Source organism: Rhineura floridana, chromosome 3 (genome assembly GCF_030035675.1).
Source record: "Rhineura floridana isolate rRhiFlo1 chromosome 3, rRhiFlo1.hap2, whole genome shotgun sequence".
In the NCBI taxonomy this organism is placed as follows: Eukaryota; Metazoa; Chordata; class Lepidosauria; order Squamata; family Rhineuridae; genus Rhineura; species Rhineura floridana.
Window position 1 is genome coordinate 220,732,236 of NC_084482.1, and position 20,104 is coordinate 220,752,339.

The following is a 20,104-nucleotide window of genomic DNA, read 5'->3' on the forward strand; positions in this document are numbered from 1 at the left end:
ACAAAGAGGCCTGATGGGAAAAAGTAGCCTAAGGATTAAAATTGGTCTTCTCAGCTGAGATGTCATTGCAAGTCGTATGCACAGGACATGACCTGGTCAGGAGAGACAACTCCCTCAGCTAACCAATGTGGGAATCTGCTTTGAAACCTTTCCCAAAAGTGGATAAAACTGAACTCCTGGTCCCACTCTGGGTTCCAGTTTGTGCGGTTCCTTTTGCTGCTTGAAATCTCTCTTAGCCCGATGTCAACTGGGGTCTGACTCCATCACCCTCCCCTGCTTTTCATTCACCACCGCAGCTTCCTGCCTTCTCTGGACCCTTTCCTGCCGGAGCAAACGTCCCCTTTCAAGGGCGCTGCTGCAATTCCTGCTTTCCCGGGATCTCTGCTAGCTGAGGGAACGGCCCTTGTTCCAGCTGCCAAGGAGCCTTTCTCGGGGTCCCTCTTGCCTCCTGTCTTCGCTGTGTCCCTGCCTGAGTCAAAGAGTCTCTGTGCTCCAGTTCTGCTTCCAGACTTCCCACCAGGGCTGGCAAAGCTAAAACTTGCTCTCTGTCCTGTCTTCTGGAGGTCATTCCCTACAAACTGTAGCCTCCACCTCCGCTTCCTCTTCTCCAAACTGCCGCTTCTTCCTGCTTCAAAGACAAAAGCTGACCTTTGGGCAGAGGAAGGGAGGAGGCACTGGATGCTCCCAGGAGCATCTTTTCCCACTGGGAGTTTAGAGTATAAGTCACAGAATGTCAATTACCTGCTGGGGATGCAGGAAAAGATGCTCGGCTGGGGTTTTGGAGCTCCTTCCTCACATTTAATGATCAAAAAGCCCCAAGAACAGAGGAAGTTGCATTACACCAGATCAGAGAATTTGTCCATCTAGCCCAGCCTTGGCTACTAGAACTAGCAATGGATCTCCAGGATCTCAGGCAGAGAAAGCACCTCTTTTCCAGCAACTCCTACAGGATCATTTCACCCTTCTTGGACCTACCAGGGACTGAACCTCGGACCTTCTACATGCAAAGCAGGTGTTCCCCTTCTGAGCTGCAGTCCCTCCCCAAATATCTGGGGCTCAGCCACCCATTTCTCTAACAACACTCCTGCCGGGGAAGGTTAAATAGCACAGGTACTAAATTCATATCTTCAGCATTCATCAGTCAAGGGGGAAAAGTGCCCTTACCGAGAGAGGCCACCGTCTCATAATTCTCCTCCATGACTTCCCTGTGCAGAGCTCTTTGGCCGGGATCCAGCAGGGCCCATTCCTCCTCCGTGAAATACACGACCACCTCCTCAAAGGTCACCAGACCCTGGAAGGGCAACAGATCCTGGAAAAAGAAGAGGCAGTTTCTCCAACATGTACCATTTGCTCAGCCAAAAACTTGAATAGCTTTCAAAGAAGATTGGACAAATCCATGGAGGATCAGGACATCAGTGGCTATGAGCCACAATGGCAATGCATTGCCTCCACTGCCAGAGGCAGTATGCTGGGAATGGCAACAGAGCAGGACACTTGGCAGCTACACTTTGGTTCATATCGTACTAATAGCCTGACCAGTGGGGCACGCTGGGATTAATTAATTAATTAATTAATTTTATTGCATTTATATACCACCCCATAGCCGAAGCTCTCTGGGTGGTTTACCACAAAAGCAATATAGAAATCTAAAAATACATTTTAAAAAGCAATTTAAAAGCACATGCTAAAATGCCTGGGAGAAGAGGAAAGTCTTGACCTGGTGCCGAAAAGATAACAGTGTTGGCGCCAGGTGCACCTCATCACAGAAATCATTCCATAATTTGGGGGCCACCACTGAGAAGGCCCTCTCCCTTGTTGCCAGACTCCGAGTTTCCCTCGGAGTGGGCACCCGGAGGAGGGCCTTAGATGTTAAGCGTAGTGTACGAGTGGGTTCGTGTCAGGAGAGGCGTTCCATCAGGTATTTTGGTACCAAGCCGTGTGACTCTCTTGAAGCTGTCCCACTCTCTTTTTCTTTGCATTTCTTTAGTACAGTTACTTTTTATTTAGCTTTTGTGGGGGTGAGTATTTCTGGATTTTACACTGCTTAGACACAATTGCAGGGCAGAGCTTGATTGACTCTCAAAAAAGATCCCACCTCTCCAAGAGTGTATTTTAGGAGTTTTGCCAGAGTTCTGCCAGACACGTGTCACCGAATCACAAGTGGGGCGAGTGCTCATGTGTTCAGGTCCTGCTTGCAGGCTTCCCACAGGCATCTGGTCGGCCACTGCAAGAACCGGCTGCTGGAACAGACGGGCTATTGGCCTGATCCAGCAGGCTCTCCTTATGCAGCCTCAGAGGTAGTATTCTCCCAGAGCCCTCCCCACTACGCTCAGGGAGATCCACCCCAGCTGTCCCCTCGGTCTCTCCCCCAATGATCCTCCCCTTACCTGATTGGGCTGCCCGGCTGCTCTTTCCACTCTATCCCAGAGAAGAGACAATCCGGACGGTGCCTCTGAGGCCACGGCGCTGCCTGAGCGGGAGGAGTAAACTAGGCCAGTTCTGGGACTCCCACACCTTTCGCCACAATACATGTTTTGTAGGGAGCAGCTCTCAAGGGCCTGCAGGGGAGAGACGGAGGATGGGAGGGATTTCACTCTTCATGCAAATTTGGGTTCCAGAGGTTTGAATGTTACAAGCAGCCTCAATCCAAATCAATAAATGGCACATCCCTTTCCTCTGTTGTTTTCCCCCACAATGCTTGATCTGCAAAAGGCCTTAAAGGCCCCAAATCTCTCTCAGAACATTCTCCAGTTTCTTCCAGACTTTTCTCCATGCTTGGGCACCTCTTCTGTCCTTTGCTACCCCCAGGAATTTCACCCATCTCGGACCCCTCACCTCTCATCTCTGCTTCTGCTTCCGCAAAGTCTTTAATTCCTGAGCCCCACAGAGTTTCTTCGTCACATTGTGAACCATTTCAGGCTTTATTATTGGGCCCTTTTCATCAGGGATATAATTAAAAATTTAATCTGCACAGATATTAATTCCATGTCCTCTCCATGACAGTTGGCAAAAAAAAAGGTTTTGCACACATTGTAAAGAAATACTGGGGGTGAATTTGGTCAAATAACCACAGGCCTGCTTACAAGTGCCTGTACGCTAATGCTAGGAGCCTGCGAACCAAGATGGGAGAACTGGAGTGCTTGGTCTTAGAGGAGAGCATTGATATAGTGAGCATAACGGAGACCTGGTGGAATGGAGGAAACCAGTGGGATACGGTTATCCCTGGATATAAACTATATCGGAAGGACAGGGAAGGACGTATTGGTGGCGGAGTCGCTCTATACGTGAAAGAAGGCATTGAATCCAGCAAGCTCGAAACCCCAAAAGAGGCAGACTCCTCCACAGAATCGTTGTGGGTGGTGATAACATGCCCCAGGAGGGACTTAATACTGGGAACGATCTATCGTCCCCCTGATCAAAATGCTCAGGGAGACCTTGAGATGAGATATGAAATTGAGGAAGCATCCAAACTAGGAAATGTGGTAGTAATGGGTGACTTCAACTACCCGGACATACACTGGCTGCATATGTGTTCCAGTCATGACAAAGAAGCAAAGTTTCTAGATATTCTAAATGACTATACCCTAGACCAGTTGGTCATGGAACCGACCAGAGGGACGGCAACCCTGGACTTAATCCTCAGTGGTGACTGGGACCTGGTGCAAGATGTAAGTGTTGTTGAACCAATTGGGAGCAGTGACCACAGTGCTATTAAATTAAACATACATGTAAATGGCCAATTGCCAAGAAAATCCAACACGGTCACATTTGACTTCAAAAGAGGAAACTTCACAAAAATGAGGGGATTGGTAAAAAGAAACCTGAAAAACAAAGTCCAGAGGGTCACATCACTCGAAAATGCTTGGAAGTTGTTTAAAAACACTATATTAGAAGCTCAACTGGAGTGCATACCGCAGATCAGAAAATGTACCGCCAGGGCCAAGATGATGCCAGCATGGTTAACGAGCAAAGTCAAATAAGCTCTTAGAGGCAAAAAGTCTTCCTTCAAAAAATGGAAGTCTTGTCCAAATGAAGAAAATAAAAAAGAACACAAACTCTGGCAAAAGAAATGCAAGAAGACAATAAGGGATGCTAAAAAAGAATTTGAGGAGCACATTGCTAAGAACATAAAAACCAACAACAAAAAATTCTATAAATACATTCAAAGCAGGAGACCATCTAGGGAGACGATTGGACCCTTGGATGATAAGGGAGTCAAAGGTGTACTAAAGAACGATAAGGAGATTGCAGAGAAGCTAAATGAATTCTTTGCATCTGTCTTCACAGTGGAAGATATAGGGCAGATCCCTGAACCTGAACTAACATTTGCAGGAAGGGATTCTGAGGAACTGAGACAAATAGTGGTAACGAGAGAGGAAGTTCTAAGCTTAATGGACAATATAAAAACTGACAAATCACCGGGCCCGGATGGCATCCACCCGAGAGTTCTCAAAGAACTCAAAGGTGAAATTGCTGATCTGCTAACTAAAATATGTAACTTGTCCCTTGGGTCCTCCTCCGTGCCTGAGGACTGGAAAGTGGCAAATGTAACGCCAATCTTCAAAAAGGGATCCAGAGGGGATCCCGGAAATTACAGGCCAGTTAGCTTAACTTCTGTCCCTGGAAAACTGGTAGAATTAAAGCTAGATTAACTAAGCACATAGAAGAACAAGCCTTGCTGAAGCAGAGCCAGCATGGCTTCTGCAAGGGAAAGTCCTGTCTCAGTAACCTATTAGAATTCTTTGAGAGTGTCAACAAGCATATAGATAGAGGTGATCCAGTGGACATAGTGTACTTAGACTTTCAAAAACCATTTGACAAGGTACCTCACCAAAGGCTTCTGAGGAAGCTTAGCAGTCATGGAATAAGAGGAGAGGTCCTCTTGCGGATAAGAAATTGGTTAAGAAGCAGAAAGCAGAGAGTAGGACAGTTCTCCCAATGGAGGGCTGTAGAAAGTGGAGTCCCTCAAGGATCGGTATTGGGACCTGTACTTTTCAACTTGTTCATTAATGACCTAGAATTAGGAGTGAGCAGTGAAGTGGCCAAGTTTGCTGATGACACTAAATTGTTCAGGGTTGTTAAAACAAAAAGGGATTGCGAAGAGCTCCAAAAAGACCTCTCCAAACTGAGTGAATGGGCAGAAAAATGGCAAATGCAATTCAATATAAACAAGTGTAAACTTATGCATATTGGAGCAAAAAATCTGAATTTCACATATACGCTCATGGGGTCTGAACTGGCGGTGACCGACCAGGAGAGAGACCTCGGCGTTGTAGTGGACAGCACGATGAAAATGTCGACCCAGTGTGCGGCAGCTGTGAAAAAGGCAAATTCCATGCTAGCAATAATTAGGAAAGGTATTGAAAATAAAACAGCCGATATCATAATGCCGTTGTATAAATCTATGGTGCGGCCGCATTTGGAATACTGTGTACAGTTCTGGTCGCCTCATCTCAGAAAGGATATTCTAGAGCTGGAAAAGGTTCAGAAGAGGGCAACCAGAATGATCAAGGGGATGGAGCAACTCCCTTACGAGGAAAGGTTGCAGCATTTGGGGCTTTTTAGTTTAGAGAAAAGGCGGGTCAGAGGAGACATGATAGAAGTGTATAAAATTATGCATGGCATTGAGAAAGTGGATAGAGAAAAGTTCTTCTCCCTCTCTCATAATACTAGAACTCGTGGACATTCAAAGAAGCTGAATGTTGGAAGATTCAGGACAAACAAAAGGAAGTACTTCTTTACTCAGCGCATAGTTAAACTATGGAATTTGCTCCCACAAGATGCAGTAATGGCCACCAGCTTGGACGGCTTTAAAAGAAGATTAGACAAATTCATGGAGGACAGGGCTATCAATGGCTACTAGCCATGATGGCTGTGCTGTGCCACCCTAGTCAGAGGCAGCATGCTTCTGAAAACCAGTTGCCGGAAGCCTCAGGAGGGGAGAGTGTTCTTGCACTCGGGTCCTGCTTGCGGGCTTCCCCCAGGCACCTGGTTGGCCACTGTGAGAACAGGATGCTGGACTAGATGGGCCACTGGCCTGATCCAGCAGGCTCTTCTTATGTTCTTATGTTCTTATCTTGGAGCTTCCTGGGGAAGCAAAACACCTCCAGTCTTTCCATCAGAAATATGGGGAGAGGAAAAGTGAGATGCATTCAGTCTGGTTCAGCTCACTGGGCAATGAAAAGAGTATGAAGAACTACTTGCAATACACCCATTTCAAGATCAGCAGGACACGTTATTTGGTACCATCCACTTGTATAATCTGAGTTAACCTTTAGACATTTCTGGACTACAACTCCCATCATCCCTGGCGTTTTGCCATGTTGTCCAGGGCTGATGGGAGTTGGTCCAACCATACCTGGAGGGCACCAAGTTACAGAACACTACTCCAAGTTGGAGAGGTGATGCACGAGGTGGAAAGCTTAACAGCAAACTCACCACACAGGGTTGAGCAACTGGGGTAATAAGTTGATTTGCTTATTATATGTTTATCCAAACATTTCAATATATTTTTATATTTCTATGCAGGCTTTCCTCTAATGAGCTCACCGTGGGAAACATAATTTGTCCCCCTCCTTTTGTCTTCACAACAACACTGTCACTGGGCCCAGGACACCACCTGAATTTCACTCCTGAGCAGGGATATGAACCTGGGTCTCTGTGGACATAGTTCAGCATTAAACTATGATTCCAATACAATAGACACACACACTTCCACAGATGTGGAAGGTCCCACACAGAGTGGATGTCTGAAATCTAGAGTGGCACATAAAAGTTTATCCTCACAACAATCCAGTGAGGTGGGCTGGGCTGAAAAAAAGTAGACCCAGAGACCTGCATAGATCTGGGGGGGGAGGTCTTAGACCCCTTACTTTTTTGGGAGCAGGCTCTCAGCAGAGTCCCCATGTCTCCAGCAACCTATGAGCCAATCAGCAAGAAAGGAGAGTGTATTAGCCACTGAGAAGAGTCTTCTAACATGCTTCCTTGTTCTTTCCTGATAATTAGAGTGAATCAGAGTGAAAGGAGGTGAAGCCAGCCGCTGAGACTCTTCTCAGTAGGTAACACTTTGCCCTTCCATGCTTTTCGGCTTCTAGCTGTGGGAGAAGGCATTAACATGCATCTCATTCTCAACCCAGCAGGAACAGGATGGGAGGGGGCATGGCTATCATGAATGGACCCTGCACTTCTGAATTTGCCACTACACTACTGTAGAGATGTGAAGGCCCATAACAAAAGTGGAACATTTGGGAGGGAAAGCAGTTTTTTTCTCTCCCCCCCCCCCCATGCTCTGACCTCGCTCCTTAGAGAGCTCTGTATTGCTGTCCTGGGCTCCTACTGGGAGGAAGGGCAGGATATAAATCTAATAATTAATTAATTGCGCTGAAGAAATGTCTGACTTGTTCCTGGCTACAAGAGACTCTACTATACAAATGTCAGTGACACATCCATAGCTCTACCCACTCTGGCATTTGACAGTAAATTGGCCCTTGGACTGCTGCTTGTGCGTAAATGTGGCCCTCGGGTTGAAAAATATTCCCTAACCACTACATTAGCCACAGGCTCTCATCTGAGACCGCCTTACAGGGCTCTTGCGACCACTGCCCAGCTATTGTGCTTTGGACAGGGGGGACGCTGGCTGCCAGCACCCCCACAGATGGGCCAATCCTGCAAGAGAAGCTGAGATCCACCCCAAGGGGGCTTCGATGTTCCCCTCCAACACATTTCCAAGGGGATATCTGGAGAAGCCTCTTCCCCTGGAGCCCAGCTGAGGAGGGGACATTTATTCACCCATTTCCTCCATCCTCTGCCTTGAAAGCTTCTAGAAGCCCATTCAGAGCCTGGTCAGTTTCAGATTCCTCTCTCCATCCCTCCATCTTTCTTGCCTGACAGGAGGGAAACTGACCAGCCCCTCTTCCAGTGGAGGAAATCCAAAAGGGGCTCTCCCTCCAGCTGTGGGGCAGAAAAGCAGCACAGCATTTTCCCTTCCCCTCCAATGTGCCCCCAACAAGGCTGCATCAAGAGGTCCCCCGTTCCCCCCATTGCCTCAGCTGCGTTCCATCCTTGGGGAGAATGGGCTGACCTGCAAAAGGGTTGGGGGGCAGCTTCAGTGGAAACAGTTTTGGCCGCACTTTGCCTCTGGACTGCATGGATCAGGCCCCCTCCACACACTTTCTATGGGTTCCCAGAGGGAAGGGGGGGCTCTTCCATCACCCCCTCCCCCTCCCCAAAAGCAAACCTTCCTTCTCTCTCCCCTCCCCCCACCAGTCCCCTGTCAGGCCCAGGAATTGCAAAGGCAGCTCCCCTCCCCCAGCTGTGGCCCTCAAAACCAACACAGGACATCAACCCCCAACAGCTGCATCCCTTTGCCTGGGCGATGGCTTCCAAGAGGGCCTCGAAAGGCCAACCCCGCGGCACTTCGGACCCCCCTCTGCAAATGGATTGCATGCAGCAGGGGAGTGGGGCTCTTCCCTCCTTTTCCCTCACCCCCCAACAAAAATACCAAATCCCCCCCCCCTTGCACCTCTTTGCCCTCTACACGCTCCCGCTTCCTCCTGTCTGGGCCTAATACTTTCTTTACCCGGAATACCAATGAAGAGAGCCCTCCTACTTCCCCTTCAATATGCTCTCCCCCCCCCCGTCCATGTGATTAAGACTTCCTGCCTCTCTAGGAACCAGAATTCCTTGCCTTAACCCATCTGAGGACTAAGTGGCAAGAGCTGCTTCTGTCCCCCACTGCCAACAGTTTCCTCTCTCCCATCTGTCCCAATATTGCACCTCTTCTTCCTCTCTTGCCTCCCGCAGAAACAGTGGCAAGATAGGTGTGTGCGTGTGTGCTGTGTGATATATACAATATACACATTTGTGTGTAAAAAGTAAAGTGTTCAGGAGGGACGGTGTAAAAGCTGGAATGGAACACGCCGGAATGGGCTCTTTAGAAAAGAAATTGATGTCCAAAACACCAGGATGTGTTAGAGACACACGAGAACAACGTTTAGGAACAAAAACCATTCCGATAGCATTTTTATCAACCCTTTAACAACCAAAATGCCCTTCGGAACGGAATGAACAGCCCCGAACGGGGACTTCCCAGCAAGCCAGACCTCTGAAATTCACCAGTCCCACATGACTACATGGGATGCATGCAGTAAGACACAAAACGTCCACGCAAACCACGTTCCGATACCCGTTCCGGACTATAATACATTTTTACATAAAAAAGCCCGAAACGGCGACTTCCCAATCAGCCAGACCTACCAAAATTCACCAACCACACATGTTGCTGCCTCTCGTTGTGTTGGGAAATGGGAGATAACACAGGATGACCCAGGAACCTCTGGGGTGATCAGCAATACCCTTTCTTGCTGTTTGTAGGTCCACTAAGCAGCACTATTGGTGCTGCTATCAGGTTGCGAATGGCTGGTGAATTGGGGAGGGAGAGAGAAAGAGAGATTGGAGGGGCAAGTCGGCTGGCAGAAGGGGGAGAGAAATAGAGTTTGCCTTCTGTGAAATAGATGTGCTATCACAGGAAAAAAAACTGGGTTCAAAGAAGTGCTCTTGTGTGCTTGGGCTCAGACTCCACCTCTGCCTTGTATTCAAGTTCTGGGCCAAACCTCACCAGTTTGCTTTCTGTGAAATGAGTTTCTGACACAACTACTTTCAAAATCAAGGTTATTAAAGTCTGGAACCTGTGGGAGGGACTCCTACTCATTGGGCAGAGCGCACGAGGTGGAGGCAGAAGAACTTTTCAGTCAAAAGGCTCTCAGGCAAGAAGGCTGGAGAACAGGACCTTGGACAGCCACTGCCAGTCTGAGGGCCAAACTAGAGGAGATACCAATCATGCAACAAACAATTGCACGATGAGCTTTGCAACACTAAACTGAAGGTGCAGGGCAGCTGATCCCTAGTGGGGTCCTGACGTGCACCTGTTATTTACATTGGGAACAACAACAACAATAACACCAGCTCACCAGTCTAATCACTTTTACTGGCTAGATCCCAAGGAAGAGGCAGGAGGGGACACGAACAGTGAGTCCTTCAAGAAACCTGGTCTCCAAGATCAGCAGTTGTGCAACTGACCTCCCAGTCAGTAATCTTCACACTTCTGATTCCCAGAAAATGGCATTCAGAGGCATACTGCTTCCCAGAGAGAAACTACAGGGAAGCATCATTAACAATTGCATAACATGGATTAGTTACACAACATGGATTAGTTTGAAGTTACCAGACCATTCATATATCTGGCCCAGAACTATCTATCCCAACAAACTGCCTCCCCCAATAATTTAAGCAGAGATTTTCTGCAGCTTTGCTGCCTTTCCTAAAGGCCCTTCTATTGCCTGGAGAAGCCATTTGGCTATGTGACCGCTGACAAAACCCAATTCTCACTCCTTTTCTCTATGCGCACCAGATGACAGTGAGGTCCTTCATTTGCCTGCTAGGAAATAGCACTGAGACCAGATGAGACTGCGGTGTGAAATCAGTTTGGAAAATGTATTTAAAATACATCAGCAGAAAACTAGTGAATTCATTTTACTTTATGAAAGATGTTAGAATAGCCAATACAAAAAACATCTAAGCAAAATAAAAACCATGTTATACACAAAAATACATTTTTTAGTTATTTATATTAATAAAATGTGTACACTGCAGAAGTATTTTATAAAGAATATAAAATGTACATTAAAATGGTCAATAAAAAAATCAACATTTAAAAAACACTAAAAATCAATAAAATCAACAGTTAAAGGTATGCTAAACTAAACTATATGAAAACACTGAGTAAGGAGACCATTAGAAACAAGGACTAGTATTATTTTATTTTCATTTATAAATCAATTCCCAGAAAGTATCTCAAAAATACCAACAATAAAAAAAACATTTCATATGCAAACCAATTAAAAACATTTTAAAATCCCACACAGACCCTCCGTGACGCAGAGTGGTAAGCGGCAGTAACGCAGCCGAAGCTCTGCTCACGTCTGCAGTTCGATTCCAAGGGAAGGAGGAAGTCGAATCTCCGGTAAAAGGGGTCGAGGTCCACTCAGCCTCCCATCCATCCGTGGTCAGTAAAATGAGTGCCCGGCATATGCTGGGGGGTAAAGAAAGACCGGGGAAGGAACTGGCAGTCCCACCTCATATATACGGTCTGCCTAGTAAATGTCGCAAGACGTCACCCTAAGAGTCAGAAACGACTCGGACTACAAGTGCGGGGACACCTTTACCTTTTAAAATCCCACAGAAACAGTAATAAAGCTCTGCACTTAAAAGGTTTGTTGAAAAAGGAAGGTCTTCTATAGGCACCACACAAAAAAAACACCTGTCTGATATGTAACAGGAGGAAGTTCGAAAAAGTAGATGCCACCACACAAAAGGCCAGGTTTCTCTATCATACAGAGTGGACTTCCTAATGAGATGGTATGCGTAAGAGGCCATCCTCTGCAGATTTCAGTGATGGGCTGCATATATAATAGGTGAGATAATTTTTTAAGCATCCTGGCCCCAACCTGTATAGGGCTTTAATCTATGTAGCCTGCAAGAGGAAGAGAGGCTCCCATTGAAGTTCTTTCCATACTCCCTGCATTTAAATTGTTTCTCCTGTGTATCCCCTGTGATGTAAGCCTACTGCTTTCATTGAATCTCTTTCCATACTCCATGCATTAAAAAAGTTACTCCACAGTGTTTTTTCATGTGAAGTAAGTGTGCTCTGACTGAACCTCTTTCCACTCACTACATTTAAATGGTTTCTCCCGTGTGGGTTCTGTGATGTAAAACAAGGTTACTGCTTACACTGAAGCTTTTTCCACACTCCCTGCATTTAATCGGTTTCTCCCCTGTGTGGGTTCTTTGATGTGAAGTAAGGTGACCGCTCTGAATGAAGCTCTTTCCACACTCGTTACATTTAAATGGCTTCTCCCCTGTGTGGGTTCTTTGATGTGAAGTAAGGTGACTGCTCTTATTAAAGCCCTGTCCACACTCCTTGCATTTAAATGGTTTCTCCCCTGTGTGTGTTTGGTGATGTAATTTCAGGCTAATGCTTACACTGAAGCTCTTTCCACACTCACTGCATTTAAATGGTTTCTCCCCTGTGTGTGTTCTTTCATGTAATCTGACATTACCACTCTGACTGAAGCTCTTTCCACACTCTTTGCATTTAAATGGCTTCTCCCCTGTGTGGGTTCTCTGATGTAAAATAAGGTCACTGCTCTGACTGAAGCTCTTTCCACACTCACTGCATTTAAATTGTTTCTCCCCTGAATGGGTTCTTTGATGCAAAGTAAGCTTACTTCTCTGACTGAAGCTCTTTCCGCACTCACTGCATTTAAATGGTTTCTCCCCTGTGTGTGTTCTTTCATGTAACCTGAGGTTACCACTCTGACTGAAGCTCTTTCCACACTCCTTACATTTAAATGGCTTCTCCCCCGTGTGGGTTCTTTGATGTGAGGTAAGCTTACTTCTCTCACTAAACCCCTGTCCACACTCCATGCAGTTAAATGGTTTCTCCCCTGTGTGTGTTCTTTGATGTGAAGTAAGCTTACTTCTCTGACTAAAGCCCTGTCCACACTCCATGCATTTAAATGGTTTCTCCCCTGTGTGTGTTTGGTGATGTAATTTCAGGCTACTGCTTACACTGAAGCTCTTTCCGCACTCACTGCATTTAAATGGCTTCTCCCCTGTGTGGGTTCTTTGATGTGAAGTAAGCTTACTTCTCTGACTAAAGCCCTGTCCACACTCCATGCATTTAAATGGTTTCTCCCCTGTGTGTGTTCGGTGATGTAATTTCAGGCTACTGCTTACACTGAAGCTCTTTCCGCACTCACTGCATTTAAATGGCTTCTCCGCTGTGTGGGTTCTTTGATGTGAAGTAAGGCTACTACTCTGACTGAAGCTCTTTCCACACTCTTTGCATTTAAATGGCTTCTCCCCTGTGTCGGTTCTTTGATGCGAAGTAAGGTCACTGCTTCGACTGAAGCTCTTTCCACACTCCATGCATTTAAATGGCTTCTCACCTGTGTGGGTTCTTTGATGTAAAGTAAGTTTACTGCTCTGAGTGAAGCTCTTTCCACATTCCCTGCATTTAAATGGTTTCTCGCCTGTGTGGGTTCTTTCATGTAAAGTAAGGCTACTGTTCTGACTGAAGCACTTTCCACACTGCTTGCATTTAAATGGCTTCTCCCCTGTGTGAGTTCTTTGATGCAAAGTAAGGTCACTGCTCTGACTGAAGCTCATTCCACACTCTCTGCATTTAAATGGTTTCTCCCCTGTGTGTGTTCTGTGATGCAAAGTAAGGTGAATGCTCTGACTGAAGCCCTTTCCACATTCCCTGCATTTAAATGGTTTCTCGCCTGTGTGGGTTCTTTCATGTAAAGTAAGGCTACCGTTCTGACTGAAGCACTTTCCACACTCTCTGCATTTAAATGGTTTCTCCCCTGTGTGTGTTCGGTGATGTAATTTCAGGCTACTGCTTACACTGAAGCTCTTTCCGCACTCACTGCATTTAAATGGTTTTTCTCCAGTGTGGGTTCTTTCATGTACTGTAAGGTACCGCTTGTGTCTAAAGCTCTTTCCACACTGCTTGCGTTTAAATGGCTTCTCCCCTGTGTGAGTTCTCTGATGTAAAATAAGTTTATTGCTTACACTGAAGCTCTTTCCACACTCCATACATTTAAATGGTTTCTCCCCGGTGTGTGTTCGGTGATGTAATTTCAGGCTACTGCTTACACTGAAGCTCTTTCCGCACTCACTGCATTTAAATGGTTTTTCTCCAGTGTGGGTTCTTTCATGTACTGTAAGGTACCTCTTGTGTCTAAAGCTCTTTCCACACTGCTTGCATTTAAATGGCTTCTCCCCTGTGTGAGTTCTCTGATGTAAAATAAGTTTATTGCTTACACTGAAGCTCTTTCCACACTCCATACATTTAAAAGGTTTCTCTCCTGTGTGGGTTCTTTGATGTGAAGTAAGGTGAGCGCTCTGACTGAAGCTTTTTCCACATTCCCTGCATTTAAATGGTTTCTCCACTGTGTGGGTTCTGTGATGCGAAGTAAGGCTACTGCTTACACTGAAGCTCTTTCCACACTCACTGCATTTAAATGGCTTCTCCCCTGTATGGGTTCTTTGATGCGATGTAAGGTGACCGCCCTGACTGAAATTCTTTCCACACTCTTTACATTTAAATGGCTTCTCCCCTGTGTGGGTTCTTTGATGTGAAGTAAGCTTACTTCTCTGACTAAAGCCCTGTCCACACTCCATGCATTTAAATGGTTTCTCCCCTGTGTGTGTTCTTTGATGCGAAGTAAGGTGACTGCTCTGACTGAAGCTCTTTTCACACTCCCTGCATTTAAATGGCTTCTCCCCTGTGTGGGTTCTTTGATGCAAAGTAAGGTCACTGCTCTGAATGAAGCTCTTTCCACACACCATGCATTTAAATGGTTTCTCCCCTGTGTGTTTTCGGTGATGTAATTTAAGGCTACTGCTTAGACTGAAGCTCTTTTCACACTCTCTGCATTTAAAAGGTTTCTCTCCTGTGTGGGTTCTTTTATGTGAAGTAAGATGATCGTTCCGAGTAAAGCTTTTTCCACATTCCCTGCATTTAAATGGTTTCTCCCCTGTGTGGGTTCTGTGATGTGAATTAAGGCTAGTTTTTACACTGAAGCTCTTTCCAAATTCCATGCATTTAAATGGTTTTTCTCCGGTGTGTGTTCTTTGATGAAAACTATGACAAGTAGAGGATTTCTTGCTCCCATTCTTTGGCTGCTTTCTTTCAGACGATTTTGGTCCCCTGTGATTTCCAAATATCTCTTTTTGACTCTCAGTCTTGGCTATTACCAGTGGCACCATCTGTGGTTTTCTATAATTCTCATTCTGCCGGTCACCTGCTGAGGGGGAAGAGGGTTGAAAAAAAACACATTGGAATTTCAAGGCAAAAACAAAGCATTTCATCACAGATGAAGCCCAATTATCTGCTTCTCTATTTTTACATCTCCATAATTCTCCCCCTTTTATCTTTGCATGGCCCTCCCTCCCTATTCAATATCTATATAAACTTGCTGACAAAACGCCTGTCGGCAGTAAACTCTCACCCTCCTGTCTTGGCAAGGAGACACTTAACCTGTCTTCTATATGCCGACGACATTGCCCTGTTATGCCAAACGCAGGTGGGCTTATGTCATCTCTTAAGAGAACTTGCCTCCTTTTGTGTGGATGAACTTTTGAGAATTAACTATGCGAAATGCAAGGTTTTAGTTTTCGCCAAAAGTAGACATAAACACCGCTGGCAAATTGACAACCATATTATTGACCAAGTCAACGCCTTCAGTTACCTTGGCATTGCATTCCATCCCTTAGGTTCTTGGAATGAGCATTTTGTCCAGTCTGCTGCGACTGCACAGAAATCAGCCAGAGCTTTACTGACCTTTTTTTATACAAAGGGCGGTCAGTACATTCTGGCAGCAGTCCAGGTATTCAACGCTAAGGTGCTTCCTCAACTTCTTTACGGGACCCAAATTTGTAGTGGAGGCAATTACGCATTGTCGGAGAGGGTACAATCTAAATTCATGAGGTCTGTTTTGGGCGCTCCGAGATGTGTCCCCAGTGTGACCTTATGCTTGGAATTAGGTGCCCTTCTGATTGAGACCCACGCTTGGATATTAAAATTTAACTACTGGATGAAGCTGCTATTTTTACCCACTGGATTGCCCCCATTAACTTTGGAAGATTCCTTCCAATCTCAATGGCAACGGGTAATGATTCACAAACTCGGAACTCTCGGTTTTTCGCTCCCAGCGATTGGTGCCCTAGGCCATACGACCGCTAACACAACAATCATCCAACGCCTCAAAGATGTTGAGTATCAGAACAACATGAGCCTAGTTGCCGCTTATTCACAATGCAGTATTAATGTAAATCCCTGTAACTTGGCCACTTACATTTCAAGTTTATCTACCCCGAAACTCAGGAGAGCTTTTACCCTGGCACGATTCAATGTTCTGCCCTCGGCACTATGGAGGGTAGATACAGGGGCGTTGATAATTATGATCGAACTTGCCCCTGTGGAGCAGATGCGGTGGAGACAGTGAACCTTGTACTACTTTGCTGCCCTTTTTATTCAGATCTTCGCCTTAAGTTCATCTCCCCACTTTTATCTAATCTTCCTCTGAGCCCACAAGCTATGATTTTACAATATTTAACAGCAGATTCAGAATCACGGATCACTCTGAGGTCGCCTCGTTCTGCACAGCTGCTATGGCTCGCAGGAGGGACCTAATGCGATGTCTATTAGATGAAGGTTTTAGCTAGATTACTATGTGGACCCGGTTTTAGCTTTTTAGCTTTCTCACTGCAATGATACTGTATTGTATTCTATCTCCACTCTGATATTCATAGGATCCGTAATTATACCGCTGGTGTTGGACCGTAATAAAGATTTTACGTTATCTTTGCATGGCCAGATGAAAGCAAGGTTACCTGAATATCCTACAGTCTCACACAGCAACATAAATTCCTTTCAGGTCCATATAACACTTGATGTCACTAAGCCCAGTTTTGTCTGGGATTCCTCCTACTGCCATACAACTGTGATATATATTTCTAAAATAGTATGCAATGAAAAGTGGGGTGTGGGGGAAGAGAAGGGCAGCAAGACTGCAGAACAGGACAAACTGGGCACAGCTCACTTCTCCTTGATTCTTAATAATTTGACTGCAGTCAAAACAGCCGGTCAGTGAATGTGCATGCTTGTAATTTTCCTCTTTCCTCTTTTAAGAAAGCATTTATATTTGATGTCACACTTTTGATTACTGCTGAAGATAGAGAGTGCTTCAAAGGCACATAGCACATGCTATTGCCAACCCTACACCTATGTGGGGGAAGCGTGGGGTATTTGAGGTGTTGGGGTACTCCCTCTAGGTTCCTGGAGACCACCAAGATTCAGTGTTGTGAAATCCTTCTACAGCTTCCCTGAGTAATCTTTCAAGTCCATACCTACTGATCTCTCCCTTTCATCAGAGCCACATACAACTGGATCATGCTCTTCCAGCCAAGAGGTGAAGCCTAGTTTTGACATTCCCAAATTATCCTCTCCTCCCCAAAGCAAACAAAGATTTTAGATCTGGAACTGATTAGTACAGGGACCCAAGTTATCCTCCTGACCAGTTGCCTGGAGGTGTACATAAATCTCCACTCAGGGGCTCTGTGGAAACCAATCCAGCCATCTTAATTTGGGGGATTCCTCAGCAGGTAGAAAAGAAACTTCAACCTAGCGGCTCTTCCTCAGAACAGCCCTGTGGAATCAGACCACAGGCCTATCTGCTTTATGTGGGGCGGCTCAGGACTTCATGGTTTCCATGACAACCATGGGGCTGTCTCAATTTGTTTCTGGCCCGACGCATGTGTCGGGACATACCCTTGATTTGATCTTCGTCACTGGACATGGAGATGGTGATCTGGAGGTTGGGGATTTATCATCTATTCCTTTGTCATGGACAGATCACCGCTTGCTGAAGTTTAGGCTCACAGCAGCCCTTTCCCTCTGCAAGGGCGGGAGACCTATTAAATTGGTCCGCCCCGGAGACTAATGGATCCTGAGGGTTTCCAAAGGGCTCTGGGGGTTTTTCCGACTGAGAAGACTGGCGCTCCTGTCCAAGCCCTGGTTGAACTGTGGAATACGGAAATGACCCGGGCGGTTGACACGATCGCTCCTATGCGCCCCCTCCTATGCAGAGCTCATACAGCTCCATGGTATACCTTGGAGCTGAGAGCGATGAAGCAAGAGAGGAGGAGGCTTGAGTGCAGATGGAGGCGAACTCCCGATGAATGCAATTACACCTTGGTAAGTGCTTGTTCTAAGCAGTATATAGTAGCGGTGAGGGCAGCAAAAAAGAGATATTTTGCTGATACTATTAAGTCATCACTCTCCCGCCCAGCGGAGCTCTTTAAAATTGTGCGAGGGCTTTTACATTCTGGTCCTCGGGATAGTATAGATTCATCTGTAGCCCGCTGTGATGAGTTCGCCGAGCACTTCCAAGATGAGATCGCATGCATTCGCCGGGACTTAGACTCCAATATTATAGCAGTTGGACCTAATGAAGTATCCAGATCACGGTCTTGTCCTCATTTATTGGATGAGTTTCAGTCTGTGCAGCTTGAGGATGTTCACAGGATCCTTGGACTGGTGCGGGCGACCACGTCTGTATTGGATCCTTGCCCCTCTTGGCTGGTGAAAGCTGGCAGGACCGGAACTGCCGGCTGGGCCAAGGAGGTAATAAATGCCTCTTTAAGAGAGGGAGTGGTCCCTGACTGCCTAAAAGAGGCGGTGGTGAGACCACTCCTGAAGAAACCCTCCTTGGACCCAGATAACTTGAACAACTATAGACCTGTGGCGAATGTTCCGTTCCTGGGCAAGATCCTGGAGCGGATGGTTGCCGGCCAGCTCCAGACGCTCTTGGATGACACTGATTATCTTGATCCATTTCAATCCGGTTTTAGGCCCGGTTATGGCACTGAAACAGCCTTGGTCGCCCTGTACGATGACCTCTGTCGGGAGAGGGACAGGGGGAGTGTGACCCTGTTGATTCTCCTTGATCTCTCAGCTGCTTTTGATACCATCGACCATGGTATCCTTCTGGGGAGACTCACGGAGTTCGGAATCGGGGGTACTGCTTGGCAGTGGCTCCGCTCCTACTTGGTGGGTCGTCACCAGAAGGTAGTGCTTGGGGAACATTGCTCGACACCCTGGACTCTCCATTGTGGAGTCCCGCAGGGATCGGTACTGTCCCCCATGCTTTTTAACATCTACATGCAGCCACTGGGTGTGGTCAACAGGAGTTTTGGGGTGCGTTATCACCAGTACGCTGATGACACGCAGCTCTATTTCTCCTTTTCACCCTCTTCAGGTGAGGCTGTTAATGTGCTAAACCGCTGCCTGGCCGTGATAATGGACTGGATAGGGGCTAACAAACTGAAGCTCAATCCTGACAAGACCGAGACGCTGTTGGTGAGTGCCTTCACTGCCCAGATGGAGGATGTTCATCCTGTTCTTGATGGGGTTACACTCCCCTTGAAGGAACAGGTTCGTAGCTTGGGAGTTCTTTTCGATCCTTCCTTGTCTCTCGAGACCCAGGTGGCCTCGGTGGCACGGAATGCTTTCTACCATCTTTGACTGGTAGCCCAGCTACGTCCCTATCTGGACAGTGATGACCTCACCTCAGTTGTTCACGCTCTGGTAACATCTAGGCTGGACTACTGCAATGCGCTCTACGTTGGGCTGCCCTTGAAGATAGTTTGGAAACTACAGCTAGTCCAGAATGCAGCGGCCAGATTACTGACGTGGACCAGAAGGTCTGCTCATATAACACCTGTTCTGGCTCATCTGCACTGGCTTCCTATTTGTTTCTGGGCTAAATTCAAAGTGCTGGTTTTGACCTATAAAGCCCTACACGGCATGGGACTGCAATACCTGGTGGAACGCCTCTCCCAATATGAACCTACCCGTACACTGCGCTCAACATCTAAGGCCCTCCAACGGGTGCCATCCCATCGAGAAGCCCAGAGGGTTGTGACTAGAACTAGGGCCTTTTCGGTAGTGGCCCCCGAACTGTGGAATAGTCTCCCCAATGAGGTACGCCTGGCACCGACGCTGCTATCCTTTCGGCGCCAGGTGAAAACCTTTTTATACTCCCAGGCATTTTAAAGTGTATTTTAAATTGTATTTTATAGTGTATTTTATCAGTATTTTCATTATTGTTGTATTCTGACGTTGTTGGTTCTTTGTTATTGTTTCTTTGATTTTGTTATACTTATTGTATTTATATATTGTGCTTGTTTTATCTCTCATGTACACCGCCCAGAGAGCCTTTTTGGCTTAGGGCGGTATATCAATAAAATAAAATAAATAAATAAATAAAATAAATATCTAGTCCAGCATCCTCACAGTGCCTGATCAGATGCGAATGGGAAGTCTACAGGGAGGACAAAGGCACCACCCTCCGATCTGACATCAGATGTGCGGCAGATAAAGGTGAGGCTTCAAAAGAACCACCAGGACCTTGAAACGGGCTGCCAATTCCTCCTTTGCTGGACTGGGGCGCACTTCTGCCAGTCAGCTGATCAG

The 20,104-nt window shown here is 46.4% G+C and overlaps 1 protein-coding gene across 5 annotated transcripts in view; it reads right to left on the reverse strand.

Moving 5' to 3' along the window:
• Nucleotides 1–20,104, reverse strand: part of LOC133381713 (zinc finger protein 208-like) — a 58,935-nt gene that overhangs the window by 22,106 nt on the left and 16,725 nt on the right. The window contains exons 2-3 of one of the 5 annotated variants that reach the window (XM_061621119.1): nucleotides 17,686–17,693; nucleotides 10,837–14,383 (exon numbers count right to left, since the gene is read on the reverse strand). In XM_061621119.1, coding sequence (XP_061477103.1) covers nucleotides 11,734–14,383; nucleotides 17,686–17,693 — 2,658 coding nt within the window. In that variant the 3' untranslated portion in view covers nucleotides 10,837–11,733. Of the gene's footprint in view, nucleotides 1–10,836; nucleotides 14,872–16,085; nucleotides 16,090–17,685; nucleotides 17,694–20,104 lie in introns of those variants that run through there. The other 4 variants (XM_061621121.1, XM_061621116.1, XM_061621117.1 and 1 more) reach the window with 4 other exon arrangements.